The sequence below is a fragment of the Pseudochaenichthys georgianus genome, chromosome 2 (genome assembly GCF_902827115.2).
Source record: "Pseudochaenichthys georgianus chromosome 2, fPseGeo1.2, whole genome shotgun sequence".
In the NCBI taxonomy this organism is placed as follows: Eukaryota; Metazoa; Chordata; class Actinopteri; order Perciformes; family Channichthyidae; genus Pseudochaenichthys; species Pseudochaenichthys georgianus.
Window position 1 is genome coordinate 3464800 of NC_047504.1, and position 27983 is coordinate 3492782.

The window sequence follows — 27983 nt, forward strand, 5'->3', positions numbered from 1 at the left end:
GCGTGATTTTCTGTTTACAGACGATCTTTGGCAGTGTCAACATTACAGAGATGAACAACAAGCAGCGGCGATTAGCTGCTAAACAACTTAATAACAGACGTATGTTTTTCTCTCCTGTCCGACCGAGCACATAAAGGAGAGCTGTGTGAAGGCAGCTGGTAAGAAAGAGGACGTTTAATATGAAAAAAATACACCTGTGGTTAGCTAGAGGTTTGGCTAGTTAGCTTATCTTTAGCTAGCAGGATTGACAGTTATCTAGCTAACAACAGCTAGTGACAGATGGTGACACCTGCCACAGATAGCACAACTGGACGTTATAATTTGGGAGTAAATGAAGCATGTACAAGTATTTTAAAACACTTGAAAAGGAAACCATTACTGCTTTAATTTGGACTCATTTTGTTGTTGTTTTCTCCTTCAAAAGGAAAGGAAAACTAACTTTAATGCATTGACAGCAACGTTAAAGCTAGCATGACGGTTTCCCGCTAATGGTGTGTGTTTTATTCGACAGCAGCAGCGTCAAAAATGGAGACATAAACCCCCTGATGGAGAGGAAGAGGTATGTATGTGGCTCTAAGAGAGGATTATTCTGCTCGACACATGTTGTTGCTGGCAGGCTTGGTGTGACCCCCATGTGATGCCGCCTACAGGAGCACCCTTCTGCTTTCCCCCACAACACATCTGTTGTTCAGATGCTGCACAGGAGAGGGGACTGAGTTCTGCTTTATGTACTTTCACTCGTGTTTGACCCAATACTGTATTTGCTCTCTGGTTTGCTGAATGAAGGACATTATGTTCTCATGACATTTCTGTTAGCAGCCCTTAGGGGTACCTTTCATACAGTTTACAAAAGATGAGTAAATAGTTTGGGAGGATCCTCCATAATTTTGGCACCTGATGGTTCATTACAAATCTGGTTATATTTTCCAATGAGTGATTCCAACTCTACTTTTCATGGTGTAAAAGTACATGTTATATTGCCTATTTATTTAGTATGTTTATGCTAGTGCAAAAAGTACATTTGCTGAAGTGCAATACTCTTCTTATATTGCAATATTACATTATATTTACTCTGGGGTTGTTTCTTTGCTTTTGCGGTATTCTGGACTTTTATATGCCCCCTTTTCTATTTTATTTCTATTTGACTAATTCTGTTTGTTGTTGTTGTCTCTCTCAGCTCCGAGGATGACGCTGGTGGAGAGCGAGGCCTGCTCCATACCTGGAAGGGCTACTCCTGCAGTGTCACCCCAGAAAGGCTGCTCCTCCCTGGGCCTGTCCTTCAGGTCGCCCTGGGAACACGGCATGGCGTTCTGTTGGTTGAAGGTAAGGTTTTTGTTTTAATGTATCTTTTAGAGTAGTTGCTTTGACATGTCTTTCAAATGTTTTGGCTCTATTCGTTAAGATAAATCCTCATTCTTTGGACTGGTATTTAAATGTCCTTTTTTCAAAATGCAAACAAAGTCGTATACACATTTGTCTAATTTGTTTAAATATTAACAACACTGTTATAAAAATGAATATAATATAGGATGCAGGACGATGTTCATGACATAATAGCTTCCTCTAAATATCTGCTTTCTTTTCATAAGAAAACCTCCATTATCATCTTTTGATTTTGTTGCTGTTGTTGCTCCAAATTCAGGAGGGCAGGTGTACAGTTTTGGGGAGTTACCATGGAAGCAGAGTCAGGTGTCGGAGCCGTCGAAGCCCACCCTGGAGGGGGCGCTCAGCGGGCAGCGGGTGGTCAGCGTCGCAGCCGGAAGCTTCCACAGCGGGGCGGTGACGGAGGACGGGGGGGTCCACATGTGGGGCGACAACAGCTCGGGACAGTGCGGCCTTTCGGGCCTCAGCAGCGTCCCCAACCCGACTCCGGTCGCTCTGCTGGACCCCGACAATGCCCCCCCGCAGACGGTCCCGGTGCTGGAGCTGGCCTGCGGCGGGGGGCACACCCTGGCTCTGTCGGCGCAGCGGGAGGTGTGGGCCTGGGGCAGCGGCTCTCAGCTGGGCCTCAACATCTCCGTCTTCCCCGTCTGGAAACCCCAGAAGGTGGAGCACTTTGCGGGCAGGTGTGTGTTACAGGTGGCCTGCGGGGCCTCACACAGCCTGGCTCTGGTGCGCTGCCTGGGCCCCCAGGACCTCCACCGGCCCCCCGTGGACAAATGCAGACAGTGTCACCAGATGCTGTACACCATGACGGACAAGGAGGACCACGTCATCATCTCTGACGGGCACTACTGCCCCCTCAGGGCGGAGCTGACAGAGGACGAGGCCCCTGCTCTTACACAAGGGCTCAAAACAGAGCCCGCCCTCCCCTCACACACCTCCCCCTCCCCTGACCCCTTCTCTGACCCCGCTCAGGACTCAGAGAGAGAACAGGAGTCAGCACTCGCAAATGGAGGACCCCCAGCCTCAGGCTCTGACCCCTCGGCTGAATCTAAAGAAGGAGGGGTTTCGGGGGTCAAGAGTTCACCGTATCCAGATGAGCAGGCCGTCAAAGAATACCTGAAGAAGCTGACGGAGGCCGAGCAGGTCACCAAGGTAACAGCTGGAGGAGAGTTAGACTGTAGGGAAAAAAGAACATCAGTGTTAGCTTAATCAATAAATGTGAATCTCTTATATTACCATTTGCTCTGTGTCTGTCTTCCAGCCCTCAGCAGGGGCTCTGACCTCCTCCAGCTCCACCCTCAACAGCCTGGTGGCCTCCTGCGCCTCCGCAGTGGGGGAGCGGGTCGCCTCCACCTACGAGGCCCTGTCGCTGAAGAAGATGATGACCTACCTCCCCTCAGGAGTGGCGAGGTCCGGCATCCCCGCAGGGATAACGGGGGTCTTGGTGGGCGACACCACCGCAGAGCGCGTCCGCCTCGAAGACTCCACCCAGGCCAAGAAGAGCTCCAGCACCGGGGACATCCGCGAGGAGGAGGCGGAGGGTCTGCGGCGCCGCCTCTCTCTGCCGGGACTCCTCTCTCAGGGTAGATACGCTGTTCACGTCTTATCCAACTCCTATACCCTGCTGCGTAAGTACTGTGTGTGTGTGTGTGTGTGTGTGTGTGTGTGTGTGTGTGTGTGTGTGTGTGTGTGTGTGTGTGTGTGTGTGTGTGTGTGTGTGTGTGTGTGTGTGTGTGTGTGTGTGTGTGTGTGTGTGTGTGTGTGTGTGTGTGTGTGTGTGTGTGTGTGTGTGTGTGTGTGTGTGTGTGTGTGTGTGTGTGTGTGTGTGTGTGTGTGTGTGTGTGTGTGTGTGTGTGTGTGTGTGTGTGTGTGTGTGTGTGTGTGTGTGTGTGTGTGTGTGTGTGTGTGTGTGTGTGTGTGTGTGTGTAGCTTCCTCACCCAGCTTGTAAACATGACAAAGGCTTGTCTCGTGTCACACCCTGCGCAGTGGAGTCTGTTTGTGTTCTTTGTGTGTCATGTACTTTAAAACGATAGTTACGGCTGTAACTACGGTTCTATGAGTCCCGGATGACCGCCAGAGGCGGTGCTTTAGCACTGGATATGTCCATCGCGTGCATGCGCAGCTCGAGTACCAATAACAACAAAGTCACCTGTGACCCACGTGACACCGGCTACATCAGCCGGTGTCGACAGAGGATCTGTTCCCAGAATCTTCTCGCGAGCACACAAGAATTCTGAGTGACAGGAAACTCTGGCGGTCATCCGGGACTCATAGAACCGTAGTTACAGCCGTAACTATCGTTCTATTTCGTCCCTACTGACCGCCAGAGGCGGTGCTTTAGCACTGGATGACCTATACCAACCATGTCATGAAGAATCCAAGCACTTACTCACCTAGTTGGAAGCAGCGGAGCTCGGCCACAAGACCACCCCCAGGGGGTGAGGAGTGGCGACATTGACCCGGTAGAACCTGGAGAATGTGCCAGAAGACGCCCATGACGCCGCGGCGCAGATGGTCTCCAGGGGCACCCCTCTTAGGGCAGCCCACGATGTTGAGACGCCTCTTGTAGAGTGGCATCTGGCTCCTGATGGCGGGGGGCGGCCACTGGCCCCATAGGCACATGTGATGGTATCCACCACCCAGTGGGACAGCCGCTGCTTCGAGAGAGCACGCCCCTTCCTAGTGCCGCCATGGCAAACGAAGAGCTGCTCTGACCGTCGTATACAGGCCGTAGCATCAATATACGCCCTCAGGGCACGCACAGGGCACAGCAACTCAGGTGTGCCGTTCTCCTGTGGAATGTTAAAGCGTGCCAGCTGGATAGGCCGATTGGAGTGGGCTAGTGGAAGCACCTTGGGCAAGAACGCCACATTCGGCCAGAGGGTGACACCCGAGCCATCGGAGTTCCACCTCAGGCATGTACTGCTTACGGAGAGGGCATGAAGCTCTCCGACTCGCTTCCCTGAGGTTATGGCAAGCAGAAATGCTGCCTTCAGGGACAGCCATTTAAGCCCGACCTGGGCCAAGGGTTCGAAGGGAGGAGATGATAGTGCATTCAACACTAGGGGCAGGTCCCAAGCCGGGGCCCTTGGGGTGCTAGGGGGGCGCTGCCGTAGAGCCCCTCTTAGAAAGAGGGACACCAACCTGTGGCGCCCCACTGTGGCGCCATCGACTCCGACATGTCGGGCAGAGATAGCAGCCATATACACCTTCAAAGTGGAGTGAGAACGTCCACTATCCAGAAGGGACTGCAGAAACTCTAAAATGGTGGCCACGGAGCAATGTCCCGGATTCTCCGCCTTACTCACACACCAGTGGGAGAAGAGCCTCCATTTGCACTCATACTGTGCCCGAGTGGATGGAGCTCTGGCATTCAGGATAGTTTCCCTGACAGATGCCGTGACACCGCTCAACAGTGGGTTGGGCCCTGCAGAGGCCAAACCCAGAGCTGAAGGCGGCGAGGGTCGGGATGCCAGATCTGACCCTTGAGCTGTGACAGAAGGTCCTTCCTGTCGGGGAGACGCCACGGTGGGCTGCCGCAGAGACTGCGTAGCAGTGGGAACCAGACTCTCCCCGGCCAGCGGGGGGCGACTAGAAGGAGCCTGTGCCCCTGGGTAAGGACCCTCTGAAGCGTCTGAAGTATCAGAGGCAACGGCGGGAAGGCATACAGGAGAGTGTCCGGCCAGTCGTGCGCCAGGGCATCCTGACCCAATGGGCTGGTCACCTCCGACCAGGAGAACCAGAGGGGGCAGTGCCTCGACTCTTCCGGTCCCCTGGCAGAAAAACTGCCCGCAGACTGGTGAGGCGGGGGAGCGCCCAAGGCAAGAGGCTCTGCGAAACGCGGAGCAGCTGTGCGGACCTGGCGCCCCCCTGGTGGTTGATTTGGGCAACTGCGGACATGTTGTCCGAACGAACGAGCACATACCTGCCCGCCAGTTGGGGTAAAAAGTGCATGAGTGCGAGCAACACCGCTCGAAGCTCCAGCACATTGATATGGCGTGCACCTTCCTGGGCAGACCACTGACCCTGCACGGTCCTGCCCTGCCACACCGCACCCCACCCCGAGAGACACGCATCCACAGTGACAGTCTCCCGGCGGGATGGGATGGTGCCCATGGGCACACCCCTCAGGAGATAGGCCCTGTCCCTCCAGCGGGACAAAGAGTGGAGGCACCGCTGAGACACCCTGACCCTCTTGTGCCTGTGCCGCTTGGCGTCCAAGTGACGGCTGTTCAGCCACATCTGCATGGGGCGCAGTGACAACAGGCCCAAGGGCACGACGGCTGAGGCAGCTGTCAGTCTGCCTAAGAGCCGGAGGAACTGTATGTAAGGCACCCTCTTGCCTAGTCTGAAGATGCGAAGATGGTGGGAAATGTCGTCCACACGACGAGGTGTCAAGTAGGCCCTCATGGTGACCGAATCTAGGACCATCCCCAGATAAGTGACCTGCTGGGAAGGGTCCAGGCAACTCTTCCCGGTGTTCACTGTCAGGCCCAACCGGGCAACGTGGGATGAGAGGCACGCCGTATCCTGGGCCCCTTGGGCCCGGGACGGCGCGCAAACCAGCCAGTCGTCCAGGTATGGCAGGACCTTCATGCCCTGTGCCTGCAGGGGAGCGAGCGCTGCCGCAACAACCCTGGTGAACACCCTTGGGGAGAGGGAGAGACCAAAGGGAAGCACCCGAAACTGATAATGTCGACCCTGAAAGGCGAACCTCAAGAACTTCCGGTGATGGGATGCAATTGGCACGTGGAAGTAGGCGTCCCTCAAGTCCACGGTTGTGAACCACTCCCCCTGTGTGACAACACGAAGGGTGTCTGCTGTGGTTAGCATATGGAAGGGTAGTACCCTCAGGAATCTGTTGATTCCTCTGAGGTCCAGAACTGGACGGAATCCGCCAACTTTCTTGCTCACAAGAAAGTACGCCGAGTAGAACCCCCCGCCCTGACGCAGGGGGTCCACTGGCTCGATTGCGCCTTTGGCCAAGAGGACGGACAACTCTTGGGCTAGCGCTAAGGCCTTCGCCGGGTCCTTGACAACTGTCATTCTGACCCGGCCGAAGGCTAGGGGCCGGCGTCGGAACTGCAACTCGTAGCCCTGGGTTAGTGTGGAAACCACCCAGGGGTCGGAAATACAGGCAGCCCAGTAGCTGAGCTGCTGGTGGGAAAAACAGCCGACGACCGGCCCCGGGACTTCAGGGCCTAGCCCCCCGGCCCCTGGAGCCCCTCGGGGGGCGCCGGTAAGGCTCTGAAACGCGAGGCCGCCTGGAAGCCAGGCGACCTGGGGCACGAAAGTCATTGGCCGGTTGAGTGGGCCGCTGGGAACTCTGCCGACCACCCCAGTAAGCCGGTGGCTGAGCGCGGCTGCTAGAGCGGCCCCTGGGCCTGCCGGGAGCGGCCGTGGGACTGCGAAGACCCAAGAGCTGCTGCCTGGTCTGCCTCGCTTGGGCAGCGCGCTCCAGTGTCTCCAGGGCAGCTGACCCAAACAGCTCCCCTGGCTCGACTGGCATGCTACGTAGGACTCTCCTACATGTCTCCGTTAGTGGTGACTGGGCCAGCCAAACCTGGCGACGAGTCTGTACCAGAAAAGACATAACTCGTCCCAATTCCCTAGTCATTAGGGCAAAGGCCTGCAGTGATGCATCGCTGAGGCCCAGCAAAGAAGGCTCGGCCGGAGCCTGCTGCAGCGAGGCGGAGACGGCCAGCATTAGATGGGAGAGGGAGTTCCCGATACGACCCATGCGTGCCGCTGCGTCGTAGGCCCTACAGAGCAGCCCATCCGTGACCCTGCACTGAGGCTGAGGGCACCTGACCTCAGGCCTTAAAGCCTCGTCAGGAGCCAGAATCAGGGAGGCGATGGCAGGCTCAATGGGTGGCATGCCACCCAGCCCCACCCTCGCCGGGTCCTGCATGGCAGCCAAGGTCCGGGCATCGGAACCAGTGCGGCTAAAGGCCCTGGTGTCCCTCCAGCATGCCTGGAGCTCCCTCAGGTACTCCTCTGAAGGAGGAACGGTGAGGGGGACACTGGCTGGGTTACGCCTGAAGAAGGCACTAGCCGGAGCCAAGTTGGCCTGCGGAACCGGAATCTGCAGGTGCGCCAAGGCTGTACGAATGATGGCCGCCATGGAACCGTCCTCCCCGTCCTGCAGAGACCCCTGAGCAGAGGAGAGGGAAAACTCCTCGAGCGGGACCTCGTCCTCCGTCTCTTCATTGAAGAGGTTAGCCGAAGCCGCTAGCGACAAGGCATCCTCATACAGAGGTGCGGCAACCGAAGGAGGGGCGGCAACCGAAGGAGGGGCAGCAACCGAAGGAGGGGCAGGCGACCCGCTAGCAGCCCCTATACCGGGCCCCGGCTGAAGGGCCACGAGGAGCGACTTCATCGTGTCCATGTCGGTAGCTAGCTGATCCACTTTAGAGGACAGCCTGTTCCTAGTCCTCTTATTGGGGGGTGCACCCATGGCCATCGCTCCCTCAAGTCGCCAGGGACGGTCGAACTGATCTGGGGGAGGATGTGACCAAGAGAGGTGTCCGTTGGCTGCCGCCAGACGTTCCACCTCAGTGATTCTAGCCACTCTGAGTGCCCGGGGCATGCAGCTACAGTTCATGCAGGCCCCTACTGTGAGAGCTTCCCTTAGATGCTTGAGGCCGAGGCAAGAGGGGCAACGGTCGTGGCCGTCCTCGGGCTCGAGAGAAGCCATACAGGCGCTACATGAATGAGCCATTCTGTAGGTAGCCAGATGCAGAGAAGCCGGGAGCGGGTGCGGGAACACAGCCTTCACCAGCTACCTGCCCTTCACTGGCTGAGCTCGAGGCGAGTGCCAGATGCAGCGTAACCGGGAGCGGGTGCGGGAACGCAGCCTTCACCAGCTACCTGCTTAAACCAAAACACAAGGCAGTTAGTGTCTACCAGGAGCGGGGGCGAGAACACTGCCTTCACTGGTTAATTTACAGACGAATGCCTGATGCAGCGTAACCGGGAGCGGGTGCGGGAACACAGCCTTCACCAGCTACCTGCTAAACAGAAAACACAAGGCAGTTTAGCGTCTACCAGGAGCGGGGGCGAGAACACTGCCTTCACTGGTTAATTTACAGACGAATGCCAGACGCAGCGTAACCGGGAGCGGGTGCGGGAACACAGCCTTCACCAGCTACCTGCTTAACGGAAAAAACCAGGCCGTTTAGCGCCTACCAGGAGCGGGGGCGCAAACACTGCCTTCACTGGTTAAACTGAAGACGAACGCCAGATGCAGCGTAACCGGAAGCGGGTGTGGGAACACAGACTTCACCAGCTACTTGTTTAACAGGATAAACACAGCAACTTTAGCGTTAAATCAAAGGCGAATGCCAGCTGTAGCTAAAGAAAAAAGAACGGCACGGGAAACTCCGGTGCTCAACCCGGTGTCAGCCGAGTGGCTGCAGCCGCTACTGCTAACTAGCCAGTACAGCTCAATGCCAATGAAGTTTAGCTCAATGCTAATGAAGTTTAGCTCAATGCTAATGAAGTTTAGCTCAATGCTAATGAGGTTTAGCTCAATGCTAATGAAGTTTGGCCCAGCGCCGCGGCCAAAACAGTACAAAAGCACAGCAATACTCCTGGGAGAGGGAGCGAAAACACCTCCGTCACCAAAAGACTCAGCAAACAGACAGAAATCAGGACAACTAGGCTGGGAGAGGGAGTAGAAACACTGCCGTCGCCAACCAAGCCGACACCAACCTGTCCGAACGAAGTCTCTGCGCAGCCAGCCGCAGCTCCTGGAGGACGGGTAATCCCGCGGCCCCGACTGGATGAGTCGCGAAGCTACACGCAGCCAGCTGTTTGCAGAGAATCCTTAACAAATGTTCTGTACCTGTTCTGTAGGCTACAAAAAATGTAGCCAAGGTACTCTCGCGCAGCGAGAAGATGAAAAGGAACAGATCCTCTGTCGACACCGGCTGATGTAGCCGGTGTCACGTGGGTCACAGGTGACTTTGTTGTTATTGGTACTCGAGCTGCGCATGCGCGCGATGGACATATCCAGTGCTAAAGCACCGCCTCTGGCGGTCAGTAGGGACGAAATAGAACAGGAGTTCTTCCTGAAGGCCTTCTCTGTGCTTTGAATAACTTCTTCAGTTATTGTCCTTGATGCTACACCTGCTGCCTTATACTGAGAAAGGGTATTATAGCTTTGAATGTTCTATAAGTTATTATTTGACTTTAGAATGATTCAGATCATCGTTCATGTTTTTTGAATGTGTTCGTCGCTTGGTTTCAGGTTAATGTAGTTCTTATTTAGTTTAACTTTTGTATGTTTAGTTAAGTTTCAGTTTTTCAGAAAGGTGTACTTTAACTTTTTGTTCTAGTTTAGTTTCAGATTTGATTTGTAGTTAAGTTTCATTCTTTATATATTTTTCCTGAAGTCATATATTATAGTGAAACACTTTTAAAGGGTTAAAAACAATGGCTTTATTTGTTTTTAACTGGGTTTTGTTTTTACGTTAGTTGTTTTAATAAATACAATTTGTTTTAGTAGTTCAGTTTACAAAAATCTAGTTTACTGCTTATTTCAATTTCACTTGTAGTGATGGTGTTCACGAATACCCCGGTCTCTAGCCCCTGCTCAAAGAGCCTGTCTTTTGTGAGGCTAATGATTATTTATGAATATCGATGACCTCATGTGAGGCTCAATGGACAACATGCTATATGTACGGCGCTCCAACACAGGTGCAAGGTTTTGACCCAGGACTCAGTCTTTGTGTCCTGCAGACTCAGCGGGTCTGAGTGGTCTCCTTTGGGGGATTAAAACACTGAGGAAATGCAGATTGATATTTAGGGATTTCAATGATCAAGCAGATTTAAAGGAGCAGAATGAAAGAGTTTGGGTGATTAGAAGAGAGAAGAGGTGCATTATGGGAAAAGCTTGTCTGCGACCCCTTAGAAGCAAGCATGTATAAAATAAATAAAAGGATGGACTTCGTTCCTCATAGAATGCCTAGATATTCGCTGTAGATTGCATCGTCTGTGTTTGGGCTGTCCTCATTTTGGGATATATTCGAGTACATTTCTAAAGGGCCCATGTCATGCTTCTCCGGTTATCACCCGTCCCAACACGGCACCCAGACCCCACGCAGCATTCTCATCTGTTGTCATCACTGGTGTCATTTTCCGGTTGCCAACGCCATTGTAACACATCATCACTGATGTTCCACTCCAACGGTGGTGGACTCATCAGAACAGAGTGGGCGAACTGACCAATCAGAGCACAGTGGGCTCACAGGGGGGGGGGGGCAGGAGCTCCAACAAGCCGCTTAGGACAGAGAGTGAATACACATACTATACAGAGATATGAGAAACCAATGTGAGTTTGGAACATTGAACAATGTAAATATGTTCTAGTAGACCTCAACAATGGAATCATGATCAGTAGAAATGGCCGTGACACGGGACCTTTAAGGATAATACATCAAATGTAACGAGGACATCTTTGGACAAATCCTGAAGACTCTTTAGTCAAATTAAAACATGACAACCAAAATCCTCACTTCCAGGAATTAAATGACAGCCTGGATAAACGCTTATATGCAAATGTTCTGGTTCAAAATATTAGCAGACACTTTTCCGGGCCTCCAGTGTAGTTTCAATCACGCACCAGTGTTTGTTCTGCAGGCTGCCTCTCACCGTGTCTGCTGTTTGACCTTTGGTGTGACCTCGTTCCCTGAGCCTCACTGATGCTTCTGTGCAGCTGTGTTTTGGTTTTGAACACATATTGATTTCTTCTGAGCTTTGCACCTCAGATGAATCCAGTCGTATTTTACATTCAATGGGAGAGTATTTCTCTTTTATGCTCCTTTTATACTTCCAATTCTCTGTTTCTCAGATGCATATATTGTACTTTTTACTACTACATTTACAACTTTAGTAACTTTCCCAGTTACAATTTTTAATTCCATTCCTGTTCATCAAAAACAAAGAAAACTGTTGAGTTTAAATGTTTGTAATAAACTGCATTTATTTCATTATTGTGCACTCGCAGTGTCCCCGCGGCTGCTGAGGAGAGCCGGACGCCCCAGGATGCGTGCAGTGGACCTCACCCCTCTGGGGGGGGCGTCCCCTGAGGCCCAGGAGGTGTTCCCCACCCTGCAGACGGAGGTGTGGAGCTGGGGTCAGGGCGAGGACGGACAGCTGGGGCACGGAGACAATCTGGCCAGGTTGGAGGAAGTCTCTTGTCACTGCAAAACATTATTGCCCTATATCAGGGGTGTCCAAACTGCAGCTCGTTGTCCATTTTGAATTGGCCCTCAGCAAAAGTACAATGGAATATGAACATTGTCTTATATTGCTTCTTAAATATATATGAAAACATAAATTACACAGTTTTCATTGTTGTTATGTCAGTGTTAATAAAGCCGAAGTTACAAATAAATTCAGTAAATTAAAGTAGATATAAAAGCCCAACATTTGCATAAAAAGCTTGAAATATACCCTTCTATACACTTTTTGTAACTAAATAAATGAAACCCTATAGAGAGCCGTGATGTAGGCTGTTTTTTTCTAAAAGCATATTCTATTATCAAGCATAATTTACTTATAACTTAACTTATGAGGCAATAAACCAGCTCTTGATATATTTTCTGTATGTGGCCCTCAGTGAAAACATTTTGGAGGCCCCTGCCCTATATGTAGTGGGACATGAATAATGTCCTCTTAAACAAGCTGTACATTTCATTTCCAGAAATATACTCATATTTTGGCCAGTAATAATTTATTTTAGTGTTTATTTTGTGTGTGTGTGTGTGTGTGTGTGTGTGTGTGTGTGTGTGTGTGTGTGTGTGTGTGTGTGTGTGTGTGTGTGTGTGTGTGTGTGTGTGTGTGTGTGTGTGTGTGTGTGTGTGTGTGTGTGTGTGTGTGTGTGTGTGTGTGTGTGTGTGTGTGTGTGTGTGTGTGTGTGTGTGTGTGTGTGTGTGTGTGTGTGTGTGTGTGTGTGTGTGTGTGTGTGTGTGTGTGTGTGTGTGTGTGTGTGTGTGTGTGTGTAGGTTACAGCCTCTGTGCATCAAGAGTCTGAACAGTAAGGAGGTGGTGCGGGTGGAGGCCGGCGCTCACCATTCCCTCGCTCTCACCGCTCAGTCTCAGGTGAGCCAGGGACCTCGATGAAAAAAAAGAATTCAATTATTGTTGCCGTACTTACCAGTCTGCAAAGAACCATTTTTCCTTTGAAAATGTATTGATCATAATTGATTTTATATATTTTCTTTAACCCATGTATATTTCTGAGATTTGCTGAAGGTCTTTAAATATGAATTATTTGAAAGAAATATGATTTTCTATTGTTGTTATTTGTATTCATGGCGTATTTCTAAAAACATTTTACAATTTAAATTCAAAAATAATTAATTACTTATTTTTGTAATTATTTTTATTATATTTTGTGTTATTATATCTTTTAATCCTGTTTTAAATCATTTTGATCATTTCATGGTTTGTTGTGCATCGGTCTCAAATGGATGATTTGTTTAAACGCTTTGACCTGACTCACCTCAGTATAAAAATAAAGTATGCTTCATTCTTGCCAAATCTTTGAGGTGTTTTCCTGGGGAAGTAACACTTCTGGCCAGCTGGGACACACGGAGTCACCCAGCACCGTCCCCCGGCTCGCAAAGGTCAGAAACAAACTTCCTTTCCATTACAAACACACATAAAGACCCAGATAGATGCATACACTTTAATCTCCCCCCCCCCCCCCCCCCCCCCACAGCTATCAGAGGGGATCCGGGTCTGGGACGTGAGCGCCGGAGAGAAACACACCCTGCTGCTCGCAGACGGAGACTGCTACCGGCCAATCATCTACTACAGTGGGCAGCAGGTGAAGGAGGGGGCGGAGGAGAGCCACGCCAAGGAGCAGGGTCAGCAGGAGGAGGAGGGGGGGGGAGGAGGAGCAGAGGGCGGGGGGCTACACCCGGCAGCCTGTACTGCTCCCTTTCTGCATTGACGTAAGTTACTGGAATTTCAAAAGAATAAATGCAAAACAAACGATCACTCGGTGTAAAAGTGTCTCTCTCGTGTTTGCAGCTCGGCTATGTGAGCAACGTGTTTGCCGGCGGCCAGCGCTGCGTGGTGCTGCTGGACAGGAACGTGATGGGCTTCATCGCCAGCCTCCACGAGCTCGCCGCCGCAGAGAGGAAGTTCTACTGCAAGCTGAGCAACATCAAGACGCAGATAATACGCCCCCTGCTGGAGCTAGGTACGAGAAAGACACAGAAAAAACGCCTATCGCCACATTTCTCAATCTCTTTGGGTAAATATATTTCCTTGCCTGTCTTCCCCCAGAGTCCCTGAGCTCGGCCCTGGGTCCGGTGGTCCTCGGGCTGCTGCAGACGGTGGCGGGTAGGTTCAGTCTCCTGTGTCACCTGACCGGACAGCACGCCGCCAGCCTCACTGGGAACCTGCGGCGCGTCCGTGACGTCAAGAGCCTCCTCGTCCTCGAACACGCCGACATCTTCCTCGACTCTTACAGCGAGTAAGCTTTCACAAATAGAGACATCTGAAGCAGAAATAACACCTTTTCAGGGTCTCGTGTTCTTTCTGCTGCACACATTCAAGTGGTGTAAGACAACAGTGTGTGTACAGTCGAATATGTAACGTTCAAAAACAACATGTTTCCAAAACACGTGTTTCAAAAGCCTTCCCTGATTTACTTTAATTTAATTTTCTATATTTGAAAAAGCTTTCCTTTTTCTAACCTAGGCTTTTTTTAATGCATTGCTTTATTTATGACTTGTTAGTTTTCATTTTTCATATCTTTGTGAAGCACTTTGTAAACAGTTAAAAAGTTATTTAAAAAGTAATACTGTCTCTAAAATGAAAGGTACTGCAGCGCTGTGGACAACTTGCAAGTGATGGGGGGTTTCCAGACCCTGACCAAACCCTCAATGTGAGCACACACACACACACACACACACACACACACACACACACACACACACACACACACACACACACACACACACACACACACACACACACACACACACACACATACATACCATGTATACACTCACTTCAGGGGACATTACATTGACTTACATGCATTTCCTGGAGACTTATCCTAACCTTAACCATAACCAACACATGCCTAACCCTACCCTTAACCTTACCCTTAACCTTACCCTTACCCTAACCCTAACCAAGTATTCACCCTAAAATTAGTGATCCCCCTTATGGGGACCTCCAATTTGTCCCCATAAGGGAGGCGAGTCCCCACACGTGACTATGTAAACAGATTTAGGTCCCCACAAGTGCTAGGCCACACACACACACACACACAGACAGACACACACACACATACACACACACACACACACACACACACACAGACAAACACACACATACACACACACACACACACACACAGACAAACACACACACACACACACACACACACACACACACACACACACACACACACACACACACACACACACACACACACAGACAAACACACAGACACATACACGCACACACACAGACACACGCACGCACACACACAGACACACACACACACAGGTCACCCTTGAAAAAGAGATCTTTTGATCTCAAGGGGCTTCACCTGGTTAAATAAAGGCTACAAACACACACACACACACACACACACACACACACACACACACACACACACAATATGACAGTAGATGCTGAGTAAATCACATGATGAACTCTTGCTGATGTCCTCTGCAGAGACTTCTTTGGGAAGAGTCCCGAGCTGCTGAAGAAGCTGTCTGAGTGCAGCGAGGAGACCCCCACCGTGGCCGACCTGCTGGGGGCGCTCTTCTACCTCCCGACTCGCCACATGCAGGAGTACGGCCGCCTGCTGCTCAAACTGGCAACCTGCTTTGAAGTGGTGAGTCAGACAAACACAGCGACAAGCATGCTGTACTTCTGTTGCTATGCCTACTGTTTGAAATGTTATGTGACTATGATTGACCACTGATGGAAGATAGACACATGTGGTTGTATACTTGTTTCATTTGAAGATTATTTGCAAGCATTTATCTATATCTATCCTTAGTGTTTTTCTTTCCTACATTTAAAGGGACAGTTCACCCCAAAGTCATAATTGCATAAATGGTTTCTCTTACCTAAAGTGCTACTTTTTAATCCATGCTACTAGTTTGGTAGAAAGAAAATAGTTCCTAGTACACACGCAACTCACAACAAGCTCTCTCGACTATTTTAAAAAGCAGGTTAATGAGTTGGATCTTAAATGCTTTCAAAATGTTGAGATTTTGAGCTCAAATCTTTGTAAATGTGCGTATATATTTCTATCAGTAGAATCACCAGAATCTGCCTCTTTTTACCACATTCTACATTGACTATTTCTGTGTGTGTGTGTGTGTGTGTTCCTTCAGAGCTCCGAGGACTACCAGAGGCTGCAGGACAGCTGCTCCAGCTTCGAAGCCTTAGCTCTTAAACTGAAGAGGAAGAAGAAGGACGCCGAATACACCTTCCACTTCTGGAAGAGCTTCCCCGGCAAAATGACGGTGTGTGTGTCCTTCACAGTGAGTCCTGGAAGGTCACGTGATGTCACGCTTTGCTGAACGCTTTTCTCCGACAGGACTCTCTGAGGAAGCCTCATCGCCGGCTCATCTGCGAGAGCAGCAACAAAGCGCTGACGCTGCAGAACGCCGGCAGGTTCTCCGTCAACTGGTTCATCGTCTTCAACGACGCTCTGGTCCACGCGCAGGTGCGCTCCACACACACACACACACACACACACACACACACACACACTTTCCATCATGTCCTTTTACCTGTTTGAAGCCGTCACCTTGGGCTCTGTAACTCGGTGTGTTTTAAGCATTTGTGTGTGCTTGCCTCCGTGCTGTCAGGGCGTGTCACCTTGTAAAAATCTCGTAAGTATGCAGCCAGAAGCAAATGTCAGCTCAGCGACCTTTACCCCCCCCCCCCCCCCCTCTCTCTGTGTGTCTGTGTGTGTGTGTGTGTGTGTGTGTGTGTGTGTGTGTGTGTGTGTGTGTGTGTGTGTGTGTGTGTGTGTGTGTGTGTGTGTGTGTGTGTGTGTGTGTGTGTGTGTGTGTGTGTGTGTGTGTGTGTGTGTGTGTGTGTGTGTGTGTGTGTGTGTGTGTGTGTGTGTGTGTGTGTGTGTGTGTGTGTGTGTGTGTGTGTGTGTGAAGGGCTCAGGGCTCTGTGTCATAGGATTCAGCCCTAAAACACATGACAAACACACACATAAAACATCTGAGCGTTAATTTGGCACCAAATATATGAACCATCGCTAACACACGTCTCTTTGTTTAAATAATGGACACAAGTGTTGTTAGATAGATGTTTGAAACTTTATTTGTATCCCCAGTTTACTTTGAATGTCCATACTTTAACTGATGTTATATTACATACTCTGGAATATCTATATTTTTCCAGTTTGTTTTCTGGCTTATCCATCAAATGGAATAACTTACAAATTGAGAAGCTTTGTCACATTGTTTCAGGGATAATAATTCATGCCATTTAATCTTCAAAAATATATGAATCGCTCCAAATCTTTCCCCTGTAATGCTGCTGTAAGAAATAGGAGATAACAACCAGTGCTGATTCAAAATGTCCGCTGGTACGCAGCCCTATCCCCACCTTCCTCCTCCGTCTGCTCTCTACCTGCATGGACAAATGAACAAAACCATTTAGTTTTATTTTCATACGTTATATGTTGCTCTTCTGTTGCCTCTTTGCTCCCAATCCAGCTTGGAATCTGTTAAAAAGTACTACATTCCTGTTTTACTGCTGTTATATAACGGTTGACCTCCAGGTCCTGGTTCATTCCTCCAAAGCACTTTCCTTCCCTCTTCTCCCGGTTTGTCTGAGTTTCTCTCTTCCCATGTGCACCCCCCCTCTCTGTCTTCCCCTCCCGATCCTGTTTCACTGTGTGACTCATTGTTTAACAAAAGGAACGTCTGTAAAAAGGAAATCCTCTGAAGGTGAAACCCAAAATGTTAACTTCAAGTTCCTGGAGCAGGTTGCTAAATTGAAGCTGAGAAAGAAGTGGCTGCGGGCTGTGATTGTTCTGCGTGTCTTGTGATGGAGTTGCATGAATGCATAATTCTGCACATGTTGTCTTGCATGGCCCTGACATCACTAGGTTCACCTTAAACAGGATGCTTCAAATATATGATGTTATTCTCCAAAAGTATAATTAGGTGTTTTTTTTAATTATTTATTGTATGAAATTAATTCCTTGCTTTTTGTTTATTGTACTTTTCTTTTAATTCTAAATACCTTTTCTTCCCCGTTAAATCTGTCTTCCCTTGGTCCCTTTATGTTATTTCTGGTAAATGTTCTTTAGATAGAAGAGGTTTGCTACATTTAAATATATTTCAGTCCATTTCCTTAGACATTCTTTCCTCTCAATTATGACATGCTTATGGAGAAGGCTGTAGTTAACTGCTCCGCTGTGTGTAAGGTCAGCACACACCTGTTACATGTCTCTCAATGTGGTTCATAACAAATATTAATGATGTGTATTTCTCTTTCTTAACACTTACTTCTTTCCTCATTCTCCACGCCTGTTCCTCCTCCAGTTCTCCACCCATCATGTCTTCCCCTTGGCCACACTTTGGGTGGAGCCCATCCCAGAGGAGAACAGCGGCCCGTGAGTCTGATTAATAGATTATTGTTTTTTTGTGTTGTACTGACAAATACCATCAGGAATACCAGATCTTAAAACGTTTTGAAACCTATGAGAGGCAGATGTTCTTAGTCTAACTTCATCTTTACATTTCAAGGTTGTATATCTCTTGTTTTGTCTGTGTGTGTGTGTCTAGGTATGGGTTAAAGTTGATCACACCAGAGGAGACGTTTGCCCTGCTCGCGTCCTCTCCCACGGAGAAGGTGAATCCTTCAAAGCTACTGATTTTCTCTCCTTTGGTTATAATAAAATGATGTCTCCGTGTAACCCTGTCTCCATTCTCCATATGACCTGTACCACTCCTTAACAACTGTGCTATATCCGTTCCCAGGCCAAGTGGCTCCGCTCCATCAACCAGGCGGTGGAGCAGGCGCTGGGCGGGGCGGGGCAGGACACCGCCTCCATCGGCTCCGGGTCCAGTCAGAAGACGGAGCCCCCCGTCTCCAGGACCGCCTCCTACACCTTCTGTAAGGAGGGGCGGCTGAAAGAGGCCAAGTATGGAGGGCACTGGCTCTCAGGGAAGCCCGACGGCAGGTGGGACACTACACGTCTGGGTCAAATATTTGTATCCTTGTGCCTAAATGGAAACATTTCTGGCTTTTAAGTTGTTCATAGTATTGGCTGTGGTAAGCATATGAAATACATTCAAATGAGGTTTTTTAGAAGTTAAACCTCAGTGCCTATAAAGTATAAAATCTTTTGCAGCAATGTTTAACCCATTAAAACGGACATTACAGCAGAAAATCATGCATTTTATTATATCATGCTTTACATCAAAAGCCATGGCTTCAATTTGTACCTTTTACTATACATGCTATGTTTGTGTTTTTTTGGGGGGATATTGCTGGCATTAAAGCGAAAATAAATCAGGATATGAATGGATATTTGGTCGGGATCATCAGGACTCATTTCGGTTTTTAAATGATTAAACACGTGGATAATATTATTATTTATAGGGTCATCTCAGAGCTGTTTTAGCAAAGGGACCTTTTTGTCTCATGAGGTAACAAATAGAATGCGTAAAGTCAAATGCAACAAAAGAACATGCCGCTTCTCAGGGATGATTGGTGATCTTGATGTGTAGCAATGACTGGGATGTTTTTCAGTGGCGTGTTGAAGTGGCCTGATGGGAGAATGTACACGGGGACCTTTAGGAACGGACTGGAAGATGGGTGAGTGCATAATGTGTGCGTCTCATTGTTACACGGGCCGGGTGATTGTAGCTCCTGTTTCCTAATGCCTATTTGTGTTTTGTTTTTGTAGCTTTGGTGAATTTGTGGCTACCAACAAGACGCTCAACAAGAACGATCAATACCAAGGTCACTGGAAAGACGGCAAGATGCACGGCCTCGGGACATACAGGTGAGTGTGCCTTGAAATGGTGAGGTAGAAACTCTTGTCCACATTGAGGATAACAAACATAAGAGAATACACGCCCCCCCCCCCCCCCTGTGTGTGCAGCTATGCCAGCGGCGAGGTCTACGACGGCTGCTTCCAGGACAGCATGCGACACGGACACGGCATGCTGCGCAGCGGGAAGCTCAACACCTCCTCCCCCAGCGTCTTCATCGGACAGTGGCTGCAGGACAAGAAGACCGGATACGGAGTCTTCGATGATATCACAAAGTACGCTCATCAGTCCGTTTTATGTTGGAGAAATGTGGATTAATGACCTCAATGCCGTCTCACAAGCCTCGACAACTGTGTTCAATTTAAGATGTTCAGCTTTATCTTGTTTTTTTACATTGGTCTGGTTTTTTTCCAGAGGAGAGAAGTACATGGGCATGTGGCAGGATCACCAGCGGCAGGGCAACGGGGTCGTGGTCACTCAGTTTGGACTTTATTACGAAGGAGCCTTCAAAGAAAATAAGATGATGGTGAGCTCCTCTGTGATTTCAGTCACAGCTTGTGCTTGGCGGTTCAAGAGACCAGCGCTAAAGCTGGGATTGTTCCAAACGTGATTCTTCCTACAAAGTTCTCGCACTCCAGTCAATCGGGTGTGTCAGATCTTCTCTAAAACATTTTGATGCCTTGACCTTCATCATATAAGATTTGTGAAGATTATGTCTTTGACTTTGTCATTTTTTGAATATTCTGGAAACATCACAAAATCTCATATGTAGCTATTATATATTTATTTTTAATTTTTTTTGTTGTTCTAATTCCTCATGTTTTTCTGTTTTAGGGTACCGGGATCCTGCTGTCCGAGGACGACACCACATACGAGGGGGAATTCTCTGATGACTGGACCCTCAACGGAAAGGTGACAAATGGACACAATGTCAATATCGTGTGTATATTTAACCATTAGCATGTTTGTTTTTTTTAAATCTTAAAAAATGTTGGATCCCAAGTTAATACAAATAATTCAAATAAATAGCAGGGGAATAACACAATTGAAGGAACCAAAAACATATAGTAGTAATGTGTATCAGGGCAGTAAATGTTCTAATTGTCTCTCCTCTCAGGGTGTGCTCACCATGCCAAATGCTGATTACCTGGAGGGCTCCTTTAACGGGGAATGGGGCTCCGGCCTCAAAGTGACGGGCTCCTACTTCAAACCTCACCTGTTCGACACGGACAAGGACAAGAGCCGCGACGTGTAAGCTCACACAGAGTCTAGAATGTGCAGATTAATCATGATTAAAGGTCCCCTATTAAACTGTTTTAAACAATATATTATAGGAGTGAATATATTACTGAAGTGTAGCTTTAAATGCTAATGAGCTGCTGCTGGCCACGCCCTCTGAGAAGTGATTGGTTAAGAAAACACACAACGGTGCTCTAGGAGGAGATTCAGGTAATAGGGGGGGGGGGGGGGGTTACCTTGGTTGGTGATTGGCTAATGGTTACACAAGCCAACAAAACATTATGACATCACAAAGTGGCCAAAATCTGATCAGCTCATTCTCCGGTTTTCATATAAATGGATCAGGACAAAAAGAGAGAGAATCTTTGTTCCTGACACTGTGTGTGTGTGTGTGTGTGTGTGTGTGTGTGTGTGTGTGTGTGTGTGTGTGTGTGTGTGTGTGTGTGTGTGTGTGTGTGTGTGTGTGTGTGTGTGTGTGTGTGTGTGTGTGTGTGTGTGTGTGTGTGTGTGTGTGTGTGTGTGTGTGTGTGTGTGTGTGTGTGTGTGTGTGTGTGTGTGTGTGTGTGTGTGTGTGTGTGTGTGGCAGGAAGCTGGGGCGTCTGTGTGTGTGCGCGGAGGACAAGTGGCAGGCGGTGTTCGAGGAGTGCTGGAGTGAGCTGGGCTGTGAGACCCCAGGCCAGGGAGAGAACGGGAAGGCCTGGGAGAACATCGCCGTGGCGCTCACAACCAGCCGGAGACTCATCCAGGAAAGGTACACACACACACTCCTGACAGGGTAGTTTCATTTTACCAGTCAAAATCATGTTTTTTTCAGGGGGTCATGTATGTTTTTTGTGTGTTGCAGTCCGGAAGCGTTGTCTCGAAGTCACAGCAGGACCCTGGAGAGTCTGGAGGTGATCCCGCAGCACGAAGGACCAATCACCATGGAGAGATATCACACCATCCGACTCTACCTCATCAAGGTGAGCTCAACTGTGTGCAGCAAACTGATCTGTCAAACACATTTCTTTCTAATGGAATATTTTGCTTATGATACTAACTTCCATATGCTTCAATAAAACGTGTAATGCTGATTTTACTTGAATGAAGGATCTGTCTTCTTCAACCTCTAAAGTCCTGGATATAAACAAAATAAAACAAAGCTTGCTTTCTCTTGCTCAAATTATCAATTTTGCTTTTATTAGCACACACATAACACTAAATAAAATCCACATAATAAAATCTAAATAAATGTAACGGGAGAGGTGAGAAAGCCAGTGTACTCTAGGAAAAAAGAGAAAACAGAAAACAAACAATCTGTAAACAACAATGAAATTAAAAGTAAGAGATACTTTTAAAAAACCACACTGAGAAAAACAAGAATACAATATGTGTAAACTGTTTGTACATGTGAAGGAAATATTAGGCATCATGATCTAAATGTGATGCTGATGTCTTCACCATGAGATGAAGTCATCAAATGGAGTGACTGTGACAGTAATATCCCTCCGCTTCCTCCAGGCGTGTGACACCCCCCTCCACTCGCTGGGCCGGCTGCTGGAGACCCTGGTGGCGGTGTACAGGATGACCTACGTGGGCGTGGGAGCCAATCGTCGGCTGCTGCCTCAGGCGGTCAACGAGATCAAGTCGTACCTCAACCGCATCTTCCTCATCGTCAGGTAACTAACATTCAGTCAGCAAGCTACTGCAAATAGCCCCGATTCAAATGAATGTTCAAAATGGATATCATTTAAAGTTATAATATTTAACACTTGAGCATTAAAATGTGTAAAAACATAGACCTATTTTGTTGAGTTGTGAACTTTACAAACCCTGTTCAAACCCAAAGACACTTTTTATTCTAATCAGGTGAATTATTATTTTCCAAAAGCTTTCATGAATTATATTTCATATACATGTTGTATTTTATTTAACTTTTTAATTTGACCTTTATTTAACCAGGATAGGTCTATGTGTGCTTATGTGTGCTCTGCAGGTTTTTATTCCCAGACCTGCCAGAAGAGGGCGGTCTCATTCCAGAGCCGACCACCAACCTCCAGGACGAGAGGGAGCCGGGCTCCAGCGGTGCCCATCTAGAGTCACCTAAACCTGGGTAAGGACAGGGCAAACCACAGGCCTTATTTCAGGGTGTATGCCTCTTTAAGGACTCTGTTAAACCCTCCTGTGCGTTTCCTCCTCAGCCGTGTGGTGAGCAGCTCGGCTCTGCTGCTCCCCGTGCTGCTTCCTCGCCTCTACCCCCCCCTCTTCACCCTCTACGCTCTGGACAAGGAGAAAGAGGACGACGTGTACTGGGAGTGTGTGCTCCGCCTCAACAAGCAGCCCGACCTCGCCCTGCTCGCCTTCCTCGGGGTCCAGCAGTACGTCACAATCTGGATAAACATACAATAAAGAGTGAAATGCATGTAAATCCTAAACAATGACTTCCTGTCCGCAGGAAGTTCTGGCCGGTTTCCATTCCCACACCCATGCCTGAACTGGCAGAGAAGCAGCAGGTATGGTGCAAGTTGCTTTACATTTACCTTAAGATAAAGGAAAAAAAGGTAGCTTTTATTTACAGTCACACATTTGATCGAGCATTTCAATATATCCCTGGTTCCAGCTTCTTTATTAGGAATATTTTATTTATAAGTCATTTTGAAACTAAAGAGAGTATTTTACATCTCTGAAATGTTAGTTGGGAAGTAAGTAGGGATGGGTACCGAGCCCCGGTATTAAACAGGCCCCGGGGCTGAATTATTAGAGACCGTGGTACCGTTAAGCTCCGACGTTATCGGTCTTTTTATCGGTACTGGAGACATCTAAAAAAGATATGTCATGTGTATTATTGCTACACAAACATTATATTGCAGTCTTAGTGTCGCCAACTCCATTTCTAATACGCAAAAAGACTGCAAAATGCGTCATTTTTAGTATTTTCGATCTTTCCAATCCAGACGAGAGATCTCTCTCTCCCGCCTGCTTGTGAGGGGGCGGGGCAGTTTACACACACGCAGCTGCTACATGCAGCAACACACACACACACACACACACACACACACACACACACACACACACAGACAGACAGACAGACAGACAGACAGACAGACAGACAGACAGACACGGAGGAGATGGCGGAGTGAACGCGCTCCGAGGTGGTTAAACTTTACCCGTCTCGATGCTCGTTACCAAAAGTGGAATAAGAGTTTAGCATGTGAGGGCGGTAACACGAGCAATTTGTCTAAACATTTATCAAAAGTGCTCCACATCCAGACGGAGAAATGCACCGGGTTCCACTGCCTTTCTAGTAGCTCTGTAGCCCCGTCCACGAGTAACGTTTCCACGTCAGGTGTTCTGTATGCTAGCAGCAACACACGGAGCTAACTACATGATACAAACATGGGTTAATGATTTGAGGTAACTGAGTTATTTAGTTTGTTAAAGTTTCAGATATTCTGTTTACAGTTCTGTCATCACATTATTTAATACGATTTGCTAAAACATTGTTGTTTCTTTTGATGTGAAATATTATGAATTTAAATAAAAAGCAATGTTAGTTTTGTTCACAATTTGTTTAGTTAGTTTACCTCATTTTTTCTCTCCAAAAGAACCGATAAAAGTACTGTTCAAAGACCGGACCGATAAGCGGTATCGATAAAAGTAGTAGTACCGTTAAAACCTTAACGATACCCATCCCTACAAGTAATCAAGCCATTTTTTTTTTTTTATGTTGAGCCCTTTTTCACTATTTCTTTACATTTTATAGACTAAACAGATAGTCCATTAATCTAGAATAACATTTGCAGATGAATCACTAAAATAATAATTGTTCATTTCAAATCAAAAGTCACTTTGCGTCTACAGTAGTTTGAATACCTAGCTCAAACCAGAGTTCCCTCGGATCCTCAAAAAATAAAAAAAGTATCTTTGAGCATTAAGAAAAGCGCTATACAAATCCCATGTATTATATTTATTTATTATTAAAAGAGTTTAATACATTCAATTTAAAAGAGACGGCCATACAAATGCTAAGAAATAATAGGAAGTAGCATTTTATTATTTATTTTTCTTCTGACTTTGCATTGAGGAATACAAAAAAATGGGTTAAAGCAATTTGTTAAAAATGAACACGGAGCTGGATAACGGAAACCTTTGAAACCAAATCAAAGTAGTTCTGAGTGGCTAATTGAAGCTGTAGAAACCTTGTACACAGTATCTTTTCACAAAGTATTTTAGTAACAGTTTTTCCACCGTGAGTAAAAGGTGTTTTGTTCTGGTCTTCAGGTCCTGTCCAGCACTAAGGACGCCTGCTTCGCCTCGGCAGTGGAAACACTACAACAGATCAGGTACGGAACAACTTTAGACCGAGTTGAAATCACATCTAAAGTGCTGTTTTTTAAATCTATACTTCTTGTTTGTTTGCAGCACAACCTTCACCCCGTCAGACAAGCTGCAGGTGATCCAGCTCACCTTCGAGGAGATCACTCAGACCGTGCAGTCGCTGCTGAAGCAGGACTTCCTGTGGTCCATGGACGACCTTTTCCCCGTCTTCCTCTACGTGGTGCTGCGCGCAAGGTCAGCGCCAAAACCAACCCAATCACACACTAATACACAAATAATATGACGATGAGGCAACAGAGAGATTTGTTTTATTGTAGGCCAAGAGTCAATGTTGATAGAACACACAGGCTTTTACCAAACAATTCATAATCTGCTACTTTTTATATATACTGTATCTACATTGCTACTGAGCAGTTTTGTTTAGTGTGGTTCCAAAAATAGTTTTAAAGAATCTTATGAAATGTATGTTTCGTCCTAAGAATCCGAAATTTGGGGTCAGAGGTCAGCCTGATTGAAGACCTGATGGACCCCTGCGTGCAGCACGGAGAGCACGGTATCATGTTCACCACACTCAAGGTAACACACACACACACACACACACACACACACACACACACACACACACACACACACACACACACACACACACACACATTGTAAGTACATGTTTAGGTTGTACATTTATGCAAACAATTCTTACATTTTGAGTTTCTTTCTCTTAGAAATGTATTATCATGGAAACTATCATGTTGTTCTCTACCCCAGTAGTTATTATATATACTTGAAGTGGCTCTTATACTGAATAAAAGTGTCTTCTCCACCTTCAGGCGTGTTACTACCAGATCCAGCATGAGAAGATCACCTAAGAAATGATTGGGCGCAAACTTCCTGCTGTCCCAACCCACAATCTCGGCCAACCAGAGGGCCAGGATCAGCCAGGCTTCAGGGTGACGGACCGGAACACCAACCAATGGGAAGCGAAGGATCATATGAACAGGTTGCCCACAGCTCCATCTGCTGCTGTCATGGAGACGGGCACACAAACACACTGTCTCCTTTTTTTTTTTTACCCTCTGATGGATCATGAAAATGTGAATATTGTGTGTGTTGAGCCACTACATGCCGTCCAGTTGAAACCGGTCTGACTGACTTCCTGTGGGGAATCCTGAGGAAGGGGACGTTGTTACCTGGGAGGAAATTCAAGCTCGAACGATTTTTCTTTTCAGTGCCAATGGACCAAGTTGGCTCTTGAGTTTCTCTGCACACTGTGAGATATGGCACCTATTTTTCTTCTGTGAAATACGTCTATTTTTCAGCATGAAACAAACACTTTATGGCACAGACAACGTTCCTTTTTAACCTCCAGTGTTTCAGCCAGTTACTATCTGAATAAATCCCTTGAAAGCACGTCACTTTAAGAAACTGACACACTATTTACGAAGCGTCCGGGACATCGATATGTTTACAGCTAGCTCAATTTCCTCCACTAACACAAAACAAACTTCAACAACTGACGTACACGTGATTCATGCTTTACCTCAAGTGTTTTCAAACAGAATAGACCCCAAGGATAACTTGATGGTTTAACCTCGCCCGGTTATCTCTGTTTGATACTGTAACATAAACTGGCTTGGCTATTATTCTAAAATGACATCTCCTGTTACACCAAGTGGCATTAACCCTAACCCTTTATTTGGCAGCCAATCAGTGACTCCGATTTCCCAAACATTTATCGCCACAAACACTGACAGTTTCTACGAGATAAATCACAACCAGGACTTGTTTAAGATATGGCACGTGTGATTCTTAAAGCAACATGCACATGTTTCTCAGTTTTAACAAGTGTTCCTTCATATGAAGCAAAAATCATCCTTTTCTGAAGCCGAATCATCCATTTGAAAGCAGAACGCTGGAAACAGGGTTGCCATAATTAAGATGAATTAATGCTAACATGTTTTATGCACTCAATGCATGTAATGTTGTTGAATTAGTAAACTGCAGGTCGCTTCACATCCCCTTTATTCCCACTACAATCCAAGAGGAAAATATACTTTGGGAGACACTCGCGGCCCTGAAATGAATCCTAAGAGTGTATGAACTGTTTGTGACGGTCACGGTGTTCATTACAGGCAGGGAGAACAATTGGCCCTTCAATCAGGAACCTACAGCTCTAACGGTCAGACAATGTCGCTTATTTGTGATATGCGTCACACATGTGAGTTTATGAAAGGCTTAAGAGGGGATTCAGAGGGATCCCAGACGTCATTTTTAATATCATGGCTTTTGTTTTCTCACATGGTTTAACAATTGCAAAGCCGGCGGATCAGAAGCCTCGTTTTAAAGGGATACATTTAGGTGAAGCTGCTCTTTTCCCCGGAGGATTATTAATATCTACGGAAAGCGGGCGAAAAAACGATTTGAATTGAAAGCTGCATGTCCTTAACTGCAGACGTTCATCTTTGGCTGCTGAACTGATAGAAGTGTGTTCTTTGGGAATGTTGAAGACGGAGCTTCGAACCGTTAGGATGTTATTAAGACTCTTCATGGTTTGAGCTCCTTTCTGCTGACACCGTTTGTGCCTGACAATCTTCTTCAAGGATTTCATTCCCAAAATGCAACACTTGAGGCAAAAAGAAAAACATTCCTCCATTGTGAAATGATGACACCTTAGTTGAACTGAGAGACATGACTTCATGTTCAGTGTTAATGTGTGACTTTTTAAATGTCGAAGGATAAAGTTGTATTTTCAATTGACGTAAAAACTGACTTTCAACCAAACTACTCAAACTGCTACTCATGTTGGGTTCATGACCTCGACACATGTTTCCTATTAACAACAGGTCTAATGCTCCTTCACTCTGTGTTCAAATGACTGTTTTCTCACTTCGATGTTTACTAGTTACATTTTGTGTTTGAGCTGGCTGACTCCCACTTTGTTTGTCTTTTACAATGTATTGTACCTGTAAATACTTACAGAGGGCAATAAACTATTCGATGGATGTTGCTACCTAATCTGCTCCTAC

General features: G+C 47.4%; 1 protein-coding gene across 1 annotated transcript; it reads left to right on the forward strand.

The window, feature by feature from the left end:
* The first annotated feature begins 27 nt into the window (after positions 1 to 27).
* als2b (alsin Rho guanine nucleotide exchange factor ALS2 b) lies at positions 28 to 27972 on the forward strand. Its single transcript, XM_034098189.1, is given in 35 exon segments — positions 28 to 158; positions 512 to 559; positions 1178 to 1323; positions 1643 to 2538; positions 2648 to 2969; positions 11397 to 11571; positions 12397 to 12493; positions 12943 to 13020; positions 13116 to 13268; positions 13270 to 13350; positions 13430 to 13601; positions 13688 to 13877; positions 14226 to 14291; positions 15095 to 15257; positions 15766 to 15897; positions 15972 to 16100; positions 17947 to 18017; positions 18190 to 18256; positions 18385 to 18587; positions 19160 to 19225; positions 19317 to 19415; positions 19515 to 19679; positions 19819 to 19930; positions 20239 to 20316; positions 20522 to 20655; positions 21230 to 21394; positions 21488 to 21605; positions 22144 to 22301; positions 22619 to 22735; positions 22824 to 23000; positions 23078 to 23135; positions 24904 to 24965; positions 25045 to 25194; positions 25440 to 25536; positions 25788 to 27972. Coding segments are annotated over 34 exon segments (4950 nt in total). The 5' UTR covers positions 28 to 158; positions 512 to 545; the 3' UTR covers positions 25827 to 27972.
* Positions 27973 to 27983: the final 11 nt, after the last annotated feature.